The sequence below is a fragment of the Corvus kubaryi genome, unplaced genomic scaffold, assembly GCF_017639235.1.
Source record: "Corvus kubaryi isolate FWS band 111438036 unplaced genomic scaffold, C.kubaryi_AGA036_p1.0 129, whole genome shotgun sequence".
NCBI lineage: Eukaryota > Metazoa > Chordata > Aves > Passeriformes > Corvidae > Corvus > Corvus kubaryi.
Window position 1 is genome coordinate 2,748,313 of NW_024580664.1, and position 20,791 is coordinate 2,769,103.

General features: G+C 38.3%; 1 protein-coding gene across 5 annotated transcripts in view; it reads right to left on the reverse strand.

The window, feature by feature from the left end:
* Window positions 1-14,245: 14,245 nt before the first annotated feature.
* Window positions 14,246-20,791, reverse strand: part of UHRF1BP1L (UHRF1 binding protein 1 like) — a 51,933-nt gene continuing 45,387 nt past the window's right edge. For 3 of the 5 annotated variants that reach the window (XM_042026564.1, XM_042026554.1, XM_042026577.1), the window contains 3 exons: window positions 19,740-19,848; window positions 16,978-17,147; window positions 14,246-16,282 (listed from right to left, as the gene is read on the reverse strand). In XM_042026564.1, the coding sequence (XP_041882498.1) occupies window positions 16,157-16,282; window positions 16,978-17,147; window positions 19,740-19,848 (405 nt within the window). In that variant the 3' untranslated portion in view covers window positions 14,246-16,156. Of the gene's footprint in view, window positions 16,283-16,977; window positions 17,148-18,037; window positions 18,238-19,739; window positions 19,849-20,791 lie in introns of those variants that run through there. The other 2 variants (XR_006015778.1, XM_042026584.1) reach the window with 2 other exon arrangements.

Genomic DNA, 20,791 nt, shown 5'->3' on the forward strand with positions numbered 1-20,791 from the left:
CCTCAGGGCAGCGCCGGGCCGGGGGCGCCTGCCCGCGCTGAGCACGGGGCCGGGGGGGCCCGGGTGCCGGGGCGCGGGGGCTGAGGGCCGAGGAGCCGCGGGAGCGCAGGGAGCGCAGGGCGGGCTCCTGCGGCGGGCGCTGAGGGACGTACACCCACCCCCGGGGCGAATTGTCAGCAGGTGCGGGCGGGGCGAGGGGACCGTGGCACAATGCGCGCGTGTGTGCGAGGCGGGGGCTGGAGCAGGGATCCCTGCCCATCCAGGGACGCGCAGGAGCCCCGCGCCGACACCGCCGGCCCCGGAGCGCGAAGCGGTGCAGGCAGATAGGAAAACCCGGGCCCGCGGAGGTCAGGAACGAATCGGGCGGGCGGCATCTGCCGCACGCCAGGATCGCGGTTTTCAGTGTTCCCAAGGATAGGAGGTATAACGGAATATATTCGGTATCAAATCCAGTCAGCCCTTCTGGAGCTCCCGGTTCTGTTATAGAGACCTTTTCAATTGTATGACTTTTTTAGGCACTGAAATTAATCATTCCTTCTGGATTTTGGGTTCTTTCAAGCAGTGCTGAAAATACTCAGTGCTGGCCAAGTCATAGGTACATCCTTGACAAATGCGCCGTTTGATACTGTGCATATGTGAGAACCAAATTATAGCCCCGTGTTCTTGTTTTAGTTTAATAATTGGTTTAGGTAGGACTACAGGCAAATAACTTACGATCCCTCACCATTTCCCCCACTGACATCAGTGGCACTCTCCTATGAATTGTGTTCAAAAGAAGCAATGGCAGCAATGGCAAAATAATATTGTGTTAGGCAGGATTCTAATGTTGTGTTTTCAGAGAGTGTTTAGTACACCAAACCTATTGTACATGTAAGGCAGTGGAAAGATCCTTGTTGATTTCACAATTGATTTGTTTTAGTCCCTGTCAGTAACAGTTCTACAGATGTTTTTGTGTTTCTACTAGCTAATTAAGCAGTTTTAATCTCTTAAAAATGGATAGAAATTTCATTCTGGGGTCTGATTTTCTCCTACAAAGGAAAATAATAAATTCTTATGGAGACCTATCATTCCAATAAAGTAGTCCACAGAAACAACACAGTATATTTTAGCTAAAGAATGTAATTTACATAGTTTGTCATTTTCAGGATGTGAAATAATGTCTTCTCCAATACTGTCAGCAGGACACAGAATTGAGCACATGCATAAAATTATTAGGGACTCTGTAACTACAGCCTTTCTTATTGAAAGAGTCTGATATAAATAGCAATTTTAAGGCCTGATTCTGTGATCAGAAGTGTTTCCTTATGGTTTGAATATATAAATGTATAATCACATGAATTAGGATTTATAGTTTAAGTCTTTAGTCACAGCAGAGTCACAGTGGAAAACGGTAATGTAAAGCTGGACTAAAAAGTTGTATCTTGTTGCCAGCGACTTGAGAGTTAACTGGTGCCAAAGAAGTTAGCCATAAACTAAGAACGCCCCTGCCTTCTGAATTCTTGATGTCCTCTGTTAAAGTTGACATAATTTCCCTGTATTCCTGCTGTGCTTTTGATTTTATATGCAATCACATGCATTGCCTGATAAACACCTTCTCACATGTATCCTCTGCATGCTTTGCATGAAGAGATTTCTTCAAGTTTGCTGAGAGCCTCTGAAGAGGTGCCAGTATTTGGTGAAGAGCTAATCATAAGGCAGGAGTGTGTGCATAAACCTGCACATTTGTGAAAAATTAGATTAGAAGCAGATACTAAGGAAAATCTCAGGTTTTTAAGAATTTGTATTGTTTATGTGGTTGGATCAGCAGATGGCAAATATGACTCAGTATAAACGTTACATAAATCTTCAAGGGAAAATAAAATCTCAAGACTGTGCTTTAATTGAAATGATCGTCCAGAAAGCTGTTGAGGAGCAATATGGATAATCAGGATAGAAATATCAATGGAGCAGATGCATGCAGTAGCCAGCAAATTCAGAAAGATTTTATGAATGTAGCAAGCCTCAAAACCCCAGTAAACCCATCAGCCTAGTGCCAAAAAAACCCTGTGAAGGCCAAGTAGATTTCGTTTCATTAACAAATAGGGCAGAACAGAGTAATTCTATCAATTTGCAAAGATAAAAGGAATAAAAGCAGCACTAGTTAATGGAAGGGTTAAACATGGATAAATTCTAAGGGGTACTGAAAGGAAGAATTGAGAACATGAGCTGGTCTGTTTCCAGAGATTAAATCGACAGTGGACTGTAGCTAGAAAAACAAAGTATCTAGACTGAGTTGAATCTAAGTGGCCAAACCCATTCATTAGATTAAGTGGACTCCTTTCTATTTTTAAATCTTACTGTTTTTGCTCCTGGTAACATCAGGACAACACTGTGGAATGTTAAAAGTTGTAGTTATGATAAATAGGTGAATTAGACATAGAAAGTAGAAACATTGCTTTATAATTCGCAGTAGTTACAGAAGAGAAAAATAATTTGTAAAACAGCAAAGTGATCTTTCAAAACGTTGTATGCTTTTTGAGCAGTGATGTTCCATATCACAGCAGACTTCTGATTCTATGATTTTAGTATTTGTGAAGACATTTTAAGTTGTGACCACTGCAGCTGTCAGTGTCTTAAGTGGCATCACACCTTCAATCTCAAAATTTCTCTTAACACAACATATGCTTTACCTTCTGTTTTCTTCCATTTTCTAAAATACCAGAGGGAGCACTTAGCCTACCTAGAAATTCTTTAACTGGTTTGTCATTTGAAAGAACTGGGAGTGATTGTAAAAAGCAGGGAGTTTCCTTAATGTTTTTACAATGCAACTATCACTGAGCTTTGTTCTCATATCAGGGTGACAACTTCTTCATTTCTTCCTCCTGCAGCCTCCCTGACTAAAAGGCAAATTAAATGGGTGCATTCCATTCCCCTCTCTACTTTCAAGCAGAAGCATGAAAGGGAGTATGAAAAACTGAGTTGTAGGTTTTGAAGAAAACACTAAATCTGTGATATTAAAAAATAGTTGTGTAGAATAGCAAACATATTAACATCATATTTCAGGACTATGTGTTATCAATTCTCTCACATATATCTATAAGGAAGGCCTAAGATCTCGATTACAGATTCTGAGGGATATTCTGAGAGAGAGCACAAAATGCTAGAATAAACCATCAGTTCTTTTTGACAGCAGAAAATGAATTAGCATTAAATAGGCCTGATTATTATTCTAGTTTTTGTGAAGGCTGCCCAAGAAAAAGTAGTATTTTTCATGCATCTGGGTGGCAAGTGTTTTTCAGTCTTGATATTGTCTTTTGCTCTTTAAAGTGTATACCTATAGCAAAAAAAAAGAAACTGAGTCTCAAGCCATGAGCCCTTGAGGCCAGGCATGAATGCCCAACATGTCCTGGTTCCCTGCCAAGGTGAAACCCAGATGCAGGTCAGCCCTCCTCTGAAGGCCCTCCTCAGGGATAGGCTCAGCAGGTGGATGGCACAGTGGACATGTCCTTGGTTTAGATAACTGGGACACACCATAATACTCACATGATGCTTAGTTTAGCTCTCACCACTGAAATATGCAAAAGGACTTGCATTCTCCCCCACTGTAAAAGAAAATTATAGAAACTGAAGGTACTAAAACTAACTCATGAGGGATATAAAAACATGAAGAGTGCTGTGGTTTTAAAAGACTGCATGGATTCTCGGATTCACCCGATTAAGCAAAAGCTGAGGTAACACGTGAGGAAAAAGCCATGTTTGACAGCTTACCCACATCAATCCTATCTCTGACCATACAATTCTGACTAGATCCCATTTTCTATAAACACTTACTTCCTTTCAAGCATGTTGGAAATTTGCAGGGGAAAAGAATGGAAAACCAGTCCCTTAGTGATGTTGCACAACAGCAAGACACTGTCTCAGCATTTGCAGTGATCCCACCACATCATTCTTACGGGGCTCTGAACACATTAAAGAAGAGCAAGAAATTAAACCGTGATTCTGTCTCGCAGCCATTAACCTACAGAGTCATCTGAATATATCATGGGAAGTGTGCTGCATTCCCCACAGGGCTGAAATGTCCCGCTGCTGGAAAGTGTCGAGTACACACAGGCTGCAGGTTGTGTCAGCGCTGGAGAGCCGAACCTCCAGAATATGGGGATGGGATAGTACTGACAGAAAGTCAAATCTGTCTGCCGTGCTATTTCCAGTGCAATTGTGATTTTGCTCTCATGGCAGATGCTAAGGTTAACTGATATATCTATACATTTCTTTACATGTATTTCTTGTGTGACAGCAGGTGGGATTAGCAGTATGATTATTCATCCAATCCTTCTGCTCTGTGTTAGGTTTACATCAGTGTGCTATCAAAATATGCCTGAGACTATTTTTAATGCATTAGAGAGAAATGCACAATCAAACGTGGATACAAGTTAGTGAGAGCAGCATGCTGATTAGATGCCCCAATCCAGTGTGTGCTGACAGATACAGTACAATATTAAAGCTTTGCCTGTACTGTTTAATGCACAGCTTATTGCATAAAAAACAACTTGTTCCTACCTTTGATACATTGTAACCTCTTTCGGACTATAAAATATTTCCCCCTTCTCATCTTCCCTTGAGGATATGTACAACATTGCCAACACATCAGATTTTGACTGCCTGAAAGAAGGATCATAGAGAAGTCTCAGCCAAAACATGCAAGTAACGAGGGACTGCAACTGCAAGTACAGACAGCTGGTAGAATTGTGTGCAAGTGTTATCCTTGCTCTCCATCAGTAATATCGAGGAAAGCACCACAAGGGGACTGGTGCACTGTAAAGCAACAGCATAGCTAGAAGTGTTCTGCCAGGGTCTGTTCTGGTTTTGTCTCCACTAATAGTAACTATCCTACATGAATACATAGTGGTAAATCACTCCTCAGAATTAATATAAATAGTTGAGCAAACACTCATACGTCATACATTCTTTAGGTATGTTTGTGTTTGTGCTTACACATGGTGATGACCAACAAGGCAGAATGTATTTGAAATTTCAACTGTGCTGTTGTGCAACATCACTTCAGACCTCACTGGGTCCAAAAGAGAGCATGGTTAGTGGAAATGAATGGTGCACACGGAACAAAATAGAGTATATTTAGGTAATGATCTGGGAAGGCTCAAAACTGTCTATATGTATTTAAAAGGAGTACCTGTCAGACGGAGAGCTGGGCGGTAAGAGGTGTACAACTAGGAAAAATAGGAGAAATATTTAAAAGGAGAAATATATGACAAAACTAAATTTTTTATTAATGTTTCAGTGGGAATTAACATGGAACCAAACAGACACAGCATTCTTTTTTTCTCAATATAGCATTGTCAAATATACAGTTTTCCACTGATTCTCTTACTAGCTTTAATTTACCAAATCCTTGCAAGTTTTAGCTTCAGTGCTTTTTCTTAACACAAATGATGCAGATAGCTAACTTTGCATGGGATTCTTGGTCTGGCCAGGTATTTTTTTCCAGTGAGTATAACTATTTGTGGTGAAAAAGTGGTTGATGTTTCAACTACCAGGGCCTTTCTTTACAGGCCAAGTCCAAGGTGTTAACTGAAGTTACAGTCCCATAAGAAAAGACTGTGTTGAAACAAATCAATAGATCAAAATAACTCGCCTGGACCAGATTCAATTCTCTAAAGACTCTGAAGAACCTCAGATCTAACACTCATGAAATTAAAATGATGACGTGTGAGCTATTGTTTCAATTTGCCTTGTGCTAGATGAGTAGAAGGTGGCAAATGTGATCCTGATAACTCCTAAGGGGCTTGAAGGGGGACCTGGAGAACTACTGAGTCTGATTTGCATGCTTCCAGAATTGTTAGACACCTGGCTGCATACAACAGTGAAGATTCAGTACAGCTTTTGGAGAAGAAAGTCATGTCTTGTGTTTCTATTAGAGTTCTTTGGAGGAGTCAAAGAGCATATAGAAAATTGCCAGTCAATCAATAGGTTGTATTTGGCTTTCCAAAAAGCTTTTGACAAGGTCCTCAGATAATACTTTTAAAGAAATCAAATTGTTATTAAGAGGGATGATTTGCTTGTGAGTGGACAATTGGTTAAAGGAAGTAAAGTAAAAGGGGGGAAGAGTGACCAGTTTTCACATTGGTGAGAGGTTGTCAGGACCACTGTGTGGAGGTCTCTCGTAGGACCTGCACTGCTCATAAAGAGCCTCTGAAGAAAATATGAAGTGAAATAAAGTATCAAAACAACAGGTTTCAGAATAGCTTGGACTAAAACTGAGTATGAAAGAGTACATTGTTCTAGTAGATAGTAAAACAGAAGGTGGAACTCAACGTTGACAAAACAATGGAATAATTCTCTAGTGGAGGGATATTTTGGATTCCCCTTTTACAATTCCAAAACTTCTGTTACATCTCCATACATTTCTATAAAAATGCCCATTTAATGCTATATGGTAGTCAAAACGGCAAATAAAATTATTGGGAATTATTAGGAAAGGAAATGAGCATCAATATGTCAGTGTGTAAGACCACTGACATATTGTCCTGTCTCCAAAACATTACATCAGAACTAAGCAAGGTACAGTAAAGGAGAAGAGCTATAATAAGATGTATAGTACGTACAGGTTCTTAAAGCCTAAATAGATGAGGCCTCTTCAACTTTTAAAAAATTATAACCATAGGGAGATACAAATAGAAATATATTAAATAAGTGGCATGGAAAAGGTAAATATAAAACAATTACCCATTATTTTTCCTAAACAAGAACTTAAGAATCACAGTGGTCAGGGGACAGACTTAAACCATGTTAATATATTGTTTTCATTCAAATATTTTAATTTAGAATAGGCTTGGGGTTGGTTGCTTTGTATTCTACTTGGAAGCATGTGCTTTTATTCTGAGAAATGGCATTTTAGTATGGACCTGTATGTGTGCACACTGATAGCAACACAGCACAAATAACAGGTATGTAAGCTGTGCTCATCATCTTGCTAATCTGTTTTATCTCAGGTTACTGCCTTGTGTAAGAGTGTCGTTTAATGGAGTTGTTGTATGTAAATTAAAATACGCAGTACATTGTTTACTGTGGTTTTGTACAGTACATATACAACCACGCAGTTATTCTGATGTTAAGGGTACTGCTACTGTCTGTCAAAAAAGCCCAATTAATATCAAATTTGTCAGAAACTAATTTTGTGAAGCTGGTACTTTGCTCCTAGCACAAGATTAGGGCCCCAATGTATTTTATTCAGTTAGCCCAACAGTAAAAAGGTTCTTCATTCTCAATTACTTCTTCAAGCCCCACAAAACAATATTATAGAGTGTTTATTAAAATTAGAAAGCTAGTCCTGCACTGCCTAGAGAAGAAAGTTATTGCTTTTTGCATGAGGACATGGTTATGCAGTGGATTTCTTAATCTCAATTACCTCTTATGTAACTGGATTACAGAGGAAAATATTAACATGAGTAATTTGTTTGCTGATGTGCAACTCCCTCATTTTGAGCCTTCTAACAATACAATAGGTCTCGGTCCAAAAAAATAATTGGTGAAGTCTGTGGCTAAACCAGCCAATTAATTTGATTTACACTTATTCATCTGAACTGAAGGTGACTATCAACCCCAGGCAAAAAGCCCTGATTTTGTTTCAGCAGCTAAGTTAAAGCTAAGATCTCAGAGGAAGAACCATGCACAAAAAATTATTACATGTAAGATTAATGTTTCATGAACACAACAGCGTGCTGATCTACCCCAGAGCATCAGTAACAAAGGTAGCAGAGAGAACTACAGGAATGCCAGCATATACGTGACACTCTTCTAACTGGAGCTGATTTAGAAAAACACATTTAGGAATTAATCTTTGCATTCTTTCACACTGGAAGCAAACTGGTGCAGCTATTTGTGATAGATGTTCTATTTCCATACTCTATTAAGAGAATAGAAAGTACAGAGACACCCTCTGCTATGGATATGCAAATATGGCATAATCCTAGAAAAATATGCAATAATTAATGCAAAGTAATCTTTAATCAAATAATTACGTATATAACAAATTGGAACTAAAAAGATCTACCTCCAATAAAGCTGGGTGAATAACTAAAGTAGGATGAATAATTCAAGTAGGAAAATTCTGAAGGCACATAAATCTGGTAACTGCTGTTTTCTTACATTTGTTTCCTCTTTTCACACCTCTGGACCTGCCACACACTAGTTTTTTGAAAACAGGTTTTGTAATGGCAAATTAATGAACTTCTATGACACTACTACTTATCACATCATGCCCTTTTATATTGAAGATTCAATAAAACATTTTTAAATTTGAAATATCAAAATATGGAACTGCCCAGTTTTATTTCTATGTTAGTATTTCATCAAATGAATGCTTTTCTCAGAAATATCCCAGTGAAGACACCACCCTGCATTAGCCCAATCCCTTTACACAGAAATATTCAGGTTGGAAAAGACCTTTAAGGTCATCAAGCCCCACCATTGGCCCATCACTGCCAAGTCCACCACTGGACTGTGTCCGTAAGTGTCACATCTACGCGTCTTTTAAACACCTTCAGTGATGGTGACTCTACCACTACCCTGGACAGACTGTTCCAGTGCTTGACAACCCTTTTGGTCCAGAAATTTTTCCTATTATCCAACCTAAGCCTCCCCTACTGCAACATGAGGCCATTTCCTCTTGCCCTATCACTTGTTTCTCGTGAGGAGAGACTGAAACATTTCACCACCACCACCATCTGAGCAAGGAAACAACAGATTTGCTGTGGAAGCCAAATCAGTTTCTTTTTTTTCAGGTAGGATTGTTTTTACATAAAACCATATTTTCCAGTTATTTTGAATGCTTTGATACATTTTGTAATGTAGCCCATCTAACGCACTTCGTGTATACAGTAACTAAATGTTCATAGCACCTGCTTTAATTAGTATTCAGTTTGTCTGTTTATTGTGCATTTCTCTCTTGCTGCAATTTTTAAATTTCCTTTCATAGAAACTCTCAGTCTCTCTTTTCTACTTCCTTCTATAATACAACCCTGTCTTTCTCACAGGGAAGATTACCCTGTTAGGGTGGTTGTAGTGAAAATGTACATCATGCCAAGGATGTGTTTGTTGCTACAGCTCTGCCTCATCCTTTCTTAGTTACACACAGCTTCAATTAAGTTCTCACAGTAACTTCACCTCCAGTGTTTCAGGCTCAGATTCTTCTGGCAGGCCCATTTCCCATGGATATCAGGAATGGTAGAGTGGGTGAGATTGGATACTGAGTATCTGATAACTAAATTTCCTGTTATTCATAAATCCCACTTTATGTAGGTTCTCCTGATTGGCATAAGAAGTTTCTAAGGATCCTTAAAATGAAAGGACATCAGCAAAGTGGGAGATTATGACAATGTTTGTCAGTTAATAGCTAGCTAACACATGCAGTATGATGTTGCTCCATATATGAGTTTTATCACCAGATGGAGAAGAAAAAAATAAATCTGTTACTGCCTTTAAATTACTATTTGCTGCTAAGTAAAAATATTCCTTTTGATTCCAGCAGCTGTGGATTTAAAGGCAGCCACACTGACATTAAGGATGAAAGATATTCAGCCACATAGGAAGACGTTCTCATGAATAAAGTGCTCAGAATTTGTTCTAGTGTATTGTTTTCCCTATGCTTATTTCAAACTCTCCCCTTTTTCCTCATTGACTTACAGTAGCTAAACGAGAGACATGTTTTGCATAATGAGAAGGCCAAAGAGATTAACTCTAGGTTGCCTTTGCCTGCTGAAGTATTTTGTCAAGTCCCATTTCAAGGAGTCTTTTAAATCTTCTTAACATTATGACTTTGAAGGAATACTTTCCTGTTGCATGAGCTGAAAATGTTTCTGATAATTGCAAAGGAAGGTTTAACAACAGCATTCAGGTCATGACCGCTTTCAGATATATATCTTCAGATGAGTATGAGCTTGGAACTTAACTTGTAGTTTTCCATGAGTTACATTGCCAGCTGTTAGTGATTTGGGAAGATTTAGGATCCAGTTAAAGCAAATAGCACTGATACTGCTTTAAAGAGTTTCTCAATGCAACTGCAACTTACCATATTTCTTACATTACTTCTGGATAGGAAATGAAATGCTGGGGGTGACATTTTTTTTATAATTCTTTAAGAAAGCTGTTGTATAAGTATTCTCATATATATATATATACACACACACACACACTCAAAAGGTCTGGTGAATACTGCAGAAAGAGCAAATCTCATTTTTAGAAAGAAGTGGTTTTTCAGGAGACTTCCTGCTATCTTCCTGTTAAGTTTGAACAGAGAAGCCTCATTTCTACATTAAACTCAGTTCAGGAAAGCAGCTGTGATCATGCTCGTGTCCATTATATTGTCACATTCTGCAACATGTCCTAGTATGTGGCACTGCAGGATGACACCTTAAAAAACTCTCCCTTGTACCTATCCTAAGTTGCAGCCTCTTGTTGGAAATAGAATTAAAAACAAGCGGAAGGAAAAAACTACATTAAGATTCCAGAGGAATGAAGAGACAGCTGCTTTCTATGCTATTTTCTCTATTTGACAAAAATAAAGCGACCCCATTCCTACAGTAAATTTTATATAAATTGCTTTCCTCTCTGCTTAGTCATTCTGCCTGTAAGTTTTTGAATAGCCAAACAGGATATAAAAAGAAGTAACTCCAGATCACTTACCACACACTATGGTGTTAATATAAACTGTCATGCTAGATTACCATCTGGCAAAGGTGAGTAAGGTAAACTTTTTTAAAGGATTACACTTGGTTATTCCCAAAGAAACAGAGGGAACCTCTCTATATGCTCCTTTTATTAGAAACGAGGGTTTTTTCTAGTTAGCAAGGAAATGGAACAAATAAATTGATGATATCACGGTGGAGCTTTTAATCTATATAATGATGAGAAAACAAGAAAAATTTATTCTACGCTTTTAAGAGATAATGATGAAGCACAAAAATTCTTGAAAAATCTTACCATAAAAGGGACAATATGTGGAGAAAATAAGTTTTTGGAATTTATTTAAAGCTAAAAGGGGGTAGAAAATCCTTCTTCTGACACTGTTTAGGCAGTTCATGTGATTCACTTAAAGAGGGAAACATATGCCATAAAGAAGACAGTATAAACAAAGCTAAGCTATCTAAGTTTGAAAAAAAAATCCAAGCCCTCAGATTTAAAGTGATGTTATGAAACTGATCATGAGAAGTTTATGGAAGGCCAGGCTGTACGCTGACGCTTCCCAGAGTGGTGCCCCCCGGAGTGGCTCCCGCACCGCCACCTGGCGGCAGCGCTGCTCAGCGGGGGCGGCGCGGCTGTACCCCAACCTGCACCGAAACACCCGCACCTCAGCGCGGCTTTTCTGATCGCTGAAATATTAACCTTCAGAGACTGCGAGATGCTCATTCTCATCGCAAAAGGATTGTCCAGTGCTCAAAAACTCCACGGTTACCAGAACAATATAATTACACTGACAGAAGTTGTTTCTGGCAGTTGCACCTTCCGTGGTAGTGGCGTATTGAGGTTTGCAGATTTGTTCCGCAGGTAAGTTGCATAGAGGCTGCCTCTTTATTCAGCACTTACTGCCTCAGACTATCACTTCTGAAGCGCTCATTTGTTCGTGTCTCTGTCAAATGTTTAAAATACTTACCAATTATCTAACTCAAATTAAATCATGGTGGTTTCAAACATACTCTGTCCTAGGAAAAATGCATTAACCAGTTCATGCATTATGCTCCACACACTGCCATCTTACTCTCACAGAAGATACAGCATAAGTACATCTTATTTTTACTTCCAAAACAGTGCTTTCAGAGATTCTTAAAACTATGTAAGATTTAATACTGAGATTACATGGTGGAAAGCTTTAGGAAATACATATATTCTACTTCCACTCATACTAAAGACAGTGATGGCAACAAAAAGAAAGGCAGGAGATAGTGAAGAAATAATAAATTACAGATACTTTAATGTAACTGCTTAGGAGTGGCTTAGGCAATGGCAGATAAAACCAAAAATTGCCTTTAAAAAAAGTTATTATCTGCTTTTTTAATTAGGTGGCAATTGAAAGATTCATCTTGTTGGGATGCAGAAGTTACCCGTTATTTTGGGAGAAAACACAGACTATCAAGAGTTTAGTTGATTTTTAAAGATTTAATTCCTGCAAATGTGTTTCAGCTAGCAAGTAGCATGAGACATACTTGCAAGACATTCTACAGTATCTGAGAAGCTGTGAGTTACAAAAAAGTTCTTGAAATACTGAAGTGATCAAAAATATCTTTCATAAACCTTAAAATCAGACAATTTAAGTTTTTATATAAGCATGCTAAAAATACCTAAAACTGTAAACAACTGTAACTACACAGCTTCTATTTACCAGCAATCTTTATGCTTTTTCCTAATTTTATTGAGAAACAAAGCCTTGTTCCTCCAGCAAAGATCACTATTCCTATCCAAGTTTTGCATCCCTTAATGCCGTTTAGCACCATCTTTGTGCTGCTTCTGCTTTCAGGTTTCCTGTTGTTACTAAGATGAGGAGGTCACTGCCAGAGAACTCAGCAGAGTGAGCTGAGCACGCTGCTTGGTGCTGCACCACTGGAAGCCACACGTTAGCCTCAGCACGAGAGCCGTGCTTCAGCACTACAAAGCCTGCCACTGGGTTCACAAGGACACGCATCTTTGCTGAGGCACAGGAAATGGGGCTGCTATTCAAAAGCCAGTCAGCAAAAGTGAAGTGGCATGGGTCGGAATTAAAAAAAGATAAGGTTGTATTGCAGGGCTGTCAAAAAACTCATTTCCCTACTGGGAGGGGTGAATTGGTGGATTTCACAGCAAGTGCCCACAATTTAATTGCTACTTAACATATTAGCAAGGTGATGTTCTGTTCCTACAACAGATAAAAAGACATTCACTTACATCAACAGCTGAACTGGAATCCGATGTACTCTCTAAAATGTGCAGATGGCAACAGTGAGCTGAAAATCTTCTTCAAGCATTTTGTGATGAATGTTTTAAGAACTAGACCAATGTGAGCACATTTTTCTATGTAGAAACCATTGTGTCCATCGTTACTTACCTGAAATCTGGTCACTGCGGGGAGTTTGCTTCTGCAGCACTTACATACATTTTGTACTCTTGGAATTGTAGATGCTTGATCTATCACATTCTCCTTACATTTATTATAAAATTATTTTGAATAAAGATAACCATTATCATGGCAGACGTAGGAACCTTTCTGCAGCTAGCAGTTATCCTTTAGAGATCACTTGTGATCCTAGTTTAAGACTCCCAAGTAATTTCCTAAGGGAGACAGCGTACAAACAGACATGGCTATTGAAACTGGGAAATAAAAGACTTAGGCAGAAGGGGCTGGAGCAGGTATGGTCTCTACAAAACTCCCTCTCCAACACGCCTTTTATAAGTAATACTGTAAGGCCCCAGAATATTGATTTAAAGCTGGTGCTTACCAACAAAGCTAGAGTTGCAGTGAGAACTGGAACAGCACATGTCAGAAAGATTCAGTGATGGAGCCTGGGGAAGGGCACAGCCTCTTTAGGGTGAACTGATGTGAAAGTTTCATTAGACATTAAACCAGCATTTCTAAACAAGATGAAGAGTGTTAAGCTAAACTGCAGACCAGTTTAAATTTCCATTAAAAATGTAAAATAAAACATGGTAACAGTTTTCCTACCGGACTTCGGGAGTCAGTTTTCTGTATACACTGAAATTCTCCAAACTATCTTCCATTTAGTTCTTTGCGGAAGAAAAGCAAGAGGCTCTATTGATAGTACAAACTTCCTGTCTAGGAGGTTATAAAGACTAACAGAGCCTTGCGGATGAATTAAGCCCTTTTTTTTTTAATTCTGAGGCTTTTCGTAACTATGCTTAGTACAACCTATAAAAGCTTAGTTTAACTTTGCAGTTTCAAACATTAAGAAGATAACTCTCTCTCTGCAATTTTTTAAATGGCCAAACACATTTCAGAATGCTGTAGTACAATTACTCTCAGTATTGTCAAGCTCACAACCAAGCACACCCATCTCCTCTGAACTGTCCACAGGTGATGCTTTTTACTGTATAAAGGCCATGAAGTAGAAATGTATTCAGTTATAATGAAGTGCTAGGAAGTGATACCCTGAATTTCAACAACTGTTCTCAGAAGGCCTAGTCTGGGCTGTTATTTTGGGTTTGATTTGCGATTGGTTTTTCTCCAAAAAGCAGGTTTTAGCTTATGTAGTAAAGAAGACAGGCATTTGATATTGCTATTTATTTCTTTTTAAAAATTAGACAATTCTCAATGTAATATTCTAGCAACATGCTACTAAGCACTCTATACATTCCTTTCTTCAGAATAATTCCAACTAGATCTTGGCAAGGATAAACCAAATGAGAATTACTTTAATAGTACCAACCAATGGAGAACTCCTCTCCTGAATCTGACATTATATTTATGTGAAATTGCACCACTCATATTTAATACTGTGTTGTCTTATATAACTATTGAAATACAAATATTTCACTTCTCTAATAGAAACATTGTGTGTATATTTTTTCATCTAATTCAGAATAATAAAATAAAAATTTCCATGGGCATTAAGAAGAGTTTCAACTAAGGTTTCATAAGGCAGGCTTTAAAATAGTGCCTGAACCAGTTCTTCCATAGAGTTCTTCATTAAAATCTACACTTTCAATAACTATTTTCAGCAGTGCAAATTACGTGTGCTCCAAAAAGATTTAATGAAAACCATTTTAATTAAAACTGGTTTGACAACCTGAATATGCAAAGTCAAACCACAGGATACTAAGTACTTTTTGAGATTTGTTTGCTTATCTACAAACAGAACTTCCCTCCAACATCCCATGGAGCAGAAACAATTGTGGTAGCAATTAGAAAATACTCATTTGTCAGATTCAAGGTCACTAGTTAAATTATTCAGTCAGTTTTACTTCTAGCAAAGACAACCTCTTACAGGCATGTATGGTTTTGTATGTTGTTTCCCAATTTGTTTAGAAGCACACTCTTATATTCTCTATTTTACAGTGTTGTGCTTTTTTACTTATTCATCTGTACCAGTTTTTAGCTGAAAATTATTGTTCAATTTGTACAAATCACCCATAATTTAAACTGTATAATTACATTTCATGTAATCTCACAATTTCATTGGGTAATTAAGTGATTCTCTCTCTACAGCTTTTTTATGAAAAAAAAAAAAGCAATATACAACTAATGAATCCCAGTAGGATTTTTCCCCCTCACAAGCACTGACATTAGTTATTTAAACACACTGAACCAAATCCGTGGGCATGTCTGATGAATTGTGCAGGAATCAGACATGCATGCAAAATGGCTCAAAGCTCACCTGTCACAAAGGGCCAGATCCTATAGCAGGCCTGCATCCTTTTCACAGAGAGAGGAGAAACAAAGTGTGAATGTCTAAATTACATCAGCTGTACAGCTACAGTGGACCTTCATGCAGAAGGAAAGCCCAGTAGTATGCCCTCTTAAATTCTCCAGCATTTACTGTATTATTTTAGGAGTGCATATGGAAAAGATATATAGAACTCTATAGCACCAGAGGATTATACTTAAAATCCTCTCGGGGCAAATTACACTGAATTTAGGGCCATTTTAGGGCTGGTATTTTTATTTTCAGTAGCTATACTATTCTAGAGGATCTAGCCTCTATCATCATAGTGCAAATGTAACCTCTTGTATAGGTATCTTCTGGCAACAAACAAACAACATAACCTTAACAAAGAGAGGTACACTTTGTTAGTGAGGCATCATACATGGACTCTGTTATGTACCCAGGCACCTTCTTTCATTGCTGAACCATCCACTTTTCAGAAAACATTTTAAAAATAACATTTCCTTTGATAATATTAAAAGTAGATGAAATTATTTTTTCCTCAGTAAATTAATAAAGTACAGTATAAACTGACTTTTCCAAAGTCATTTCAGTTTAAAATGGGCTGAAAAAAGTTACAATGTTTAATGATAATTTCAGAATAGTACCTGGTTCACAAACATTGTTTTTTTGCAATGAGAAAACTTTGTAAGCAAAAAAATAACCACATTTTCAAGTGATTTGCAGACAGTATTTTAGGTGCCACCACCACCTGCAGTTACGATGATGATGCCTTGCACCAACAGAACACTGTCCTACTGATGATCAACATTCATCTTCTTCATGCGATGAAGCAGGGCGTCTTTTTCCATTTGGACCTCAGCAAGAGTCATTTTGGCTTTGGCTAGTTCCTGTTTGAGACATTCATTTTCTTCAATAAGCTGAAATGATTAGGTTAGAAAACAAAGCTATTAGTATCCCTGCATACTGACAACTTTTTCCATTACAGCAACTTTTAAAATACCAAACGCTCCCATTCATTGCTGGGCAGAGGTTTGTTGAGGCTGCATCAATTGCAACTGATTCTCAGTCAGTGAGTGTAGAACATGGAGAGAGCTGATGTCATTAGCTCAAAAGGTGGGATAGCCAGTGTTTTAGCTATACCATTTCCATTCTGGAATGGAATGGAAATGACCCAAGTTTCTAAGCTCTAGGAACAGATTCTTACCCGGTAGGAAAAACAGCCAAATTAATGTGTGAGTTCTATCCTCATCCATTCAAAATCTGGGTATGACTGATAGATCAGTAAGGGTCTGACCAACAGCCAATTCCCTTGTCTTTGGCAGCTGTGTTGTACAGGGATGAGGGAGATGGGGAGAAGAAAATTCCCTCATAAAACTCCCTCTGATGTAAAGGAAAAGAATCAGTGTGCAGTGTATTAATACACTATATAGAAAGCAGTAATTAATTGCTGAACCATACTTGAATATCCACAATCCATATTTTCCATGTCTAAAAGATTTCTAAACAGAAACATATCCCAGGCCCACCCCCAGATAGCCTTACAATTATGATTAATAATGATTGTAACATAATTTTGAGTGGGCAAGGTGAAGTCAAAATCAATTCTTAATACCTCATTTTTAAGGAAGTCAGCTGAATCCCTGCTTGATTTAGAAGGTCTGGGAGTTTCACAAGTAGTCTGCGTGGCTTGGTCCTGTGTTTTACGTTCAACAGATCCTACTGCTTGCTGCAATGTACCGCTTGAATTCTTCATCTTTGACACATCATTTAATTTTTGATTGTCTATATCACAGAAATAGTGTGCAGGGGTTTTGTCAAAAAAAATTTTTAAGCTTTATTCTTATCACTAAAAAATTAAACCCACCTACACCAAATATAATACTAAGTACATTTATATTCACCTCTCAAAATCAAATTCAAGAATAAAATTTAATTAAAACTCATAACCTTTTAGAGGAAGAAAGAAACAATATGTAACTTCCAGCCTGAAGAAAATAAACACATTTTTATACCGACCCATATCATCACCACAGAATATGCATTCTGAATAATCAGAAATTTGGGAACTATTAATATTGCTATTAACATACTATCTCCAGGTTCTCTGAAGACTGCATTTACATTTAAAGACACAGTGAGATAACCTGCAGGACCAAGTTTTTAAATTAGAAAATAGCTTTAATTACTTGGCATTAAAGAAACTTTCTAGCATTTGTAACTGAAGTGCACTGTAACATCTGTTAAAATATGCTCTTGTACATCAAGGGGAAAAGTGAGGGTCATGGTGTAAAAAATACTCTTGTGCTTTTTTTGTCTTTTAAGCATTTCCTTCTAAACAAGGATTTTTTGTTCATTACCCCCCCCCACCACACACATGAGGACTCAAAAGATGTAGCACTGCAGACACTTATCACTGCAGTGCAGATGGCATTTGACCTATGCCTTTGAAGTCACTGTACATGAGCAGTCCAAGAAAAGAATAGGGATCAAAGCACTTCAGCAAAAGGGAAAAAATATGAACTGAAAGAAACCTTAAAATTATGTGTTTTCTCACTACATTATTAAACTTTCAACGTTTAGTATAAAAAGACGACCAAAATGCATTGAACTAATGCAATTAACTCAAACAATGCATTAGATAACATGAATAAATTGATCATGCCACAGCATACCTCTGAAAAGTCTGGTCCATCCTTGCTCTACCTTCCCATCAGGTGGATGAAGGGGGCATTAAGATCATCCTGCAGCCTCTAAAGTCATACAATACATTGCTTATTGCTGGATTAACATATCCAGGATCTGGATGAAAGGGTGGGTGCACCCTCTGCAGTTTTGTGAAATCCACCAAATTGAAGGGTGGGTGACTGACACACTGATGGGTTTCAAAAAAGAAAAGAAAAATAGCTGTTTTTCAGAGGAAAGTTGATGGGCTGGAGAGATAGACTGACTGAAGCCTCATGAAGTTCAGCTGAAGCCAATGTGAAGTCCCATAGCAGGGAGTCAATAACCTTGCTCTGCTACAGGCTGGGGACCAACTAGACAGAAAGCAACATTGCAGGAAATGACCTCTAGGCCTTGGTCAACAGGATTTATCATGAGTCAGCAGTGGGCCCTGACAGGAAAAACCAGGGACACACAGGCTGTACTGGCAAGCACATAGCTAGCAAGGTGAGGGAAGTTGTTATTCCCCACTACTCAGCACCAGTGAGACCATACCTAGAATACTGCATCTAGTTTTGGATTCCCATGTGTGAGAAAGATACTGACAGGAGGGGACTACCAAGATAATTGTGGCCAAGAGCACATGATGTACAAATGAGGGGCTGAGTGAGATGCACTCATCAAATCTGAAGATGAGACGGCTGTAGGGTGATCTTAATGCCACCTTTGCCTCCCTAGTGGTAGCATATGGAGAAGATGGACCAGATGTGCCTGAGGTGCCTGGCAAGCTATCAAGCACCTCTGTCTTGAGATGGCAGGACAGGAGACAGTAGACACAAGCTGGAAAAAATGGGAATTCCAACTACACATGATCAAAAAAATTAATCATAAGAGTGGCCAAACACTGGGACAGATTATTTATGACAGGTTGTGGTATTGTCTTTTTGATGCTCAAAACTTGCCCAGACACAGCATTGATCGATTTTATCGAATCTGCCCCTGCTTTGAGTGGGAAGTAGGAGTAGGACCAGATGACCTCTAGAGGCTCCCTCCAACCTAGACTATGATTCTTTGACATATCTGTGAAAGGCAACAGTGAAGTTTCAGCTCTGTATGTATTGCCTTGTTACGAGTGTTCCGTATTTGCCGGTGCATGTAAAAAACCCCCTCTAAGCACACGTATATGCTTCATGAAAAATACAAAGTTAAATCACTGTTCTAAATGCAAGTCTCAGTGCAATCCAGCCCTGAGCTGCCAGGACAGCACTGTGATACACAGAATTGAAAATTGCTACTTGTACTTCTTAAATAGTTTTTTGTTTTACAGTAGTTTCTACTACTACCTGTAACACAAAACAACAAAGACAGTAACCACCTTGGTATCTTTCTGTAAAGAAAGGCAATTTTTTTGTTTGCTTTGTAGCAACAAAGGGACCCTAAACTTACAATGATGAAGTGATATGCACTGATGAAGCATATCCTGATGACATTATAAGCATATTTTTATTTCTCTCACATCGATTCAACTGTGGGTTATCACAGCCAATACACTATTCAAAAAGGTAGTCTTCCTCTTGGTGACTTAAGGTATATGGCAACATACCTTCCACAAATTATCATCAGTTATCTTTTCATAATTAGTCACATGTATGCACAAAGGAAAAAACAATAGGATTATAGAATTGAGATATCAAGGTAGAGGAACATACAAACCTCTAATGAGAAAAGTGCCATCATCATTTCTTTCTATCCAGAGTATGTCAATATGCAGTTTTATGGGTACCAGCTCAGATGCCTTGAGATTTTCACGTGGACTGTCATCCTAAAAAATACATATAATCAAAAATGAGTTTACCAGGAAATCAAAATAGATAATTAGGATGTTCATTTAAACATAAGTGGATTTAATGAAACTTGAAAAGGAATGTTACAGAGCAGAATTTTCTAATGGGATCTCCACTAAACTTTGGCTCCATTTTTTTTTCCCCCCAGGGATCGTATTAAAGGCTCAAAATTATCTGTGGAGTAAGTCTGCTGAACTCAATATACAGTCTGACTAAAATACTTCAAAGTGTTTTTACAGACATCTCAGTAAGACTATACCCCAACCCAAGACATTTGTTAGCTCAGGAGCTCCCTGAGTCACAGATAAGAAGCCTGTACTATATAGTATCTGATTCTCCCTTGAACTATTTAAAGATTGAATGGGTACAGCTATCATTCTTGAGCAGATTTTGTCTTTTTAAAATTTAGTTTGGTATGACACCAGCTGCAGTTTAGTTACATTACTATACTCAACAGAAGAGAAACTTCACAAATTACTTCTTTGGGGACTCCCCAGGAAGTCTTTATAGTTCATTATCCCTGTCAGACAGAATAAGGCAGCCAGTATAATCAGAAACTATACATATCAGCATTAAACATGTACCAAGAAAGCTGTTGAGATATAGCTTCCAAAGTTTCTTGAAACAGCATTGAGACTGCCGTAGAAAAAGCAAACAATAAAATAATATTTCTTAAATTCCTCCCTTGCCATGAAACACACTGCATCAAGTCTCATGCAGAAGAAATAAAAGAACATACTGCATTGAATAGGCAATGCAGCATACATTTGAACCATATCCTCTCACACTATAATACCCAACAACTCTGTAGAAATGAATCATCTCTATGTCAAATTTGCAGTTTGTCAACCATCATAAGTAACTTCACCATGACTTGTGTGCACCGCTGAGTGAGCACTTTGGTGCTTTTGCTGCCAAGCA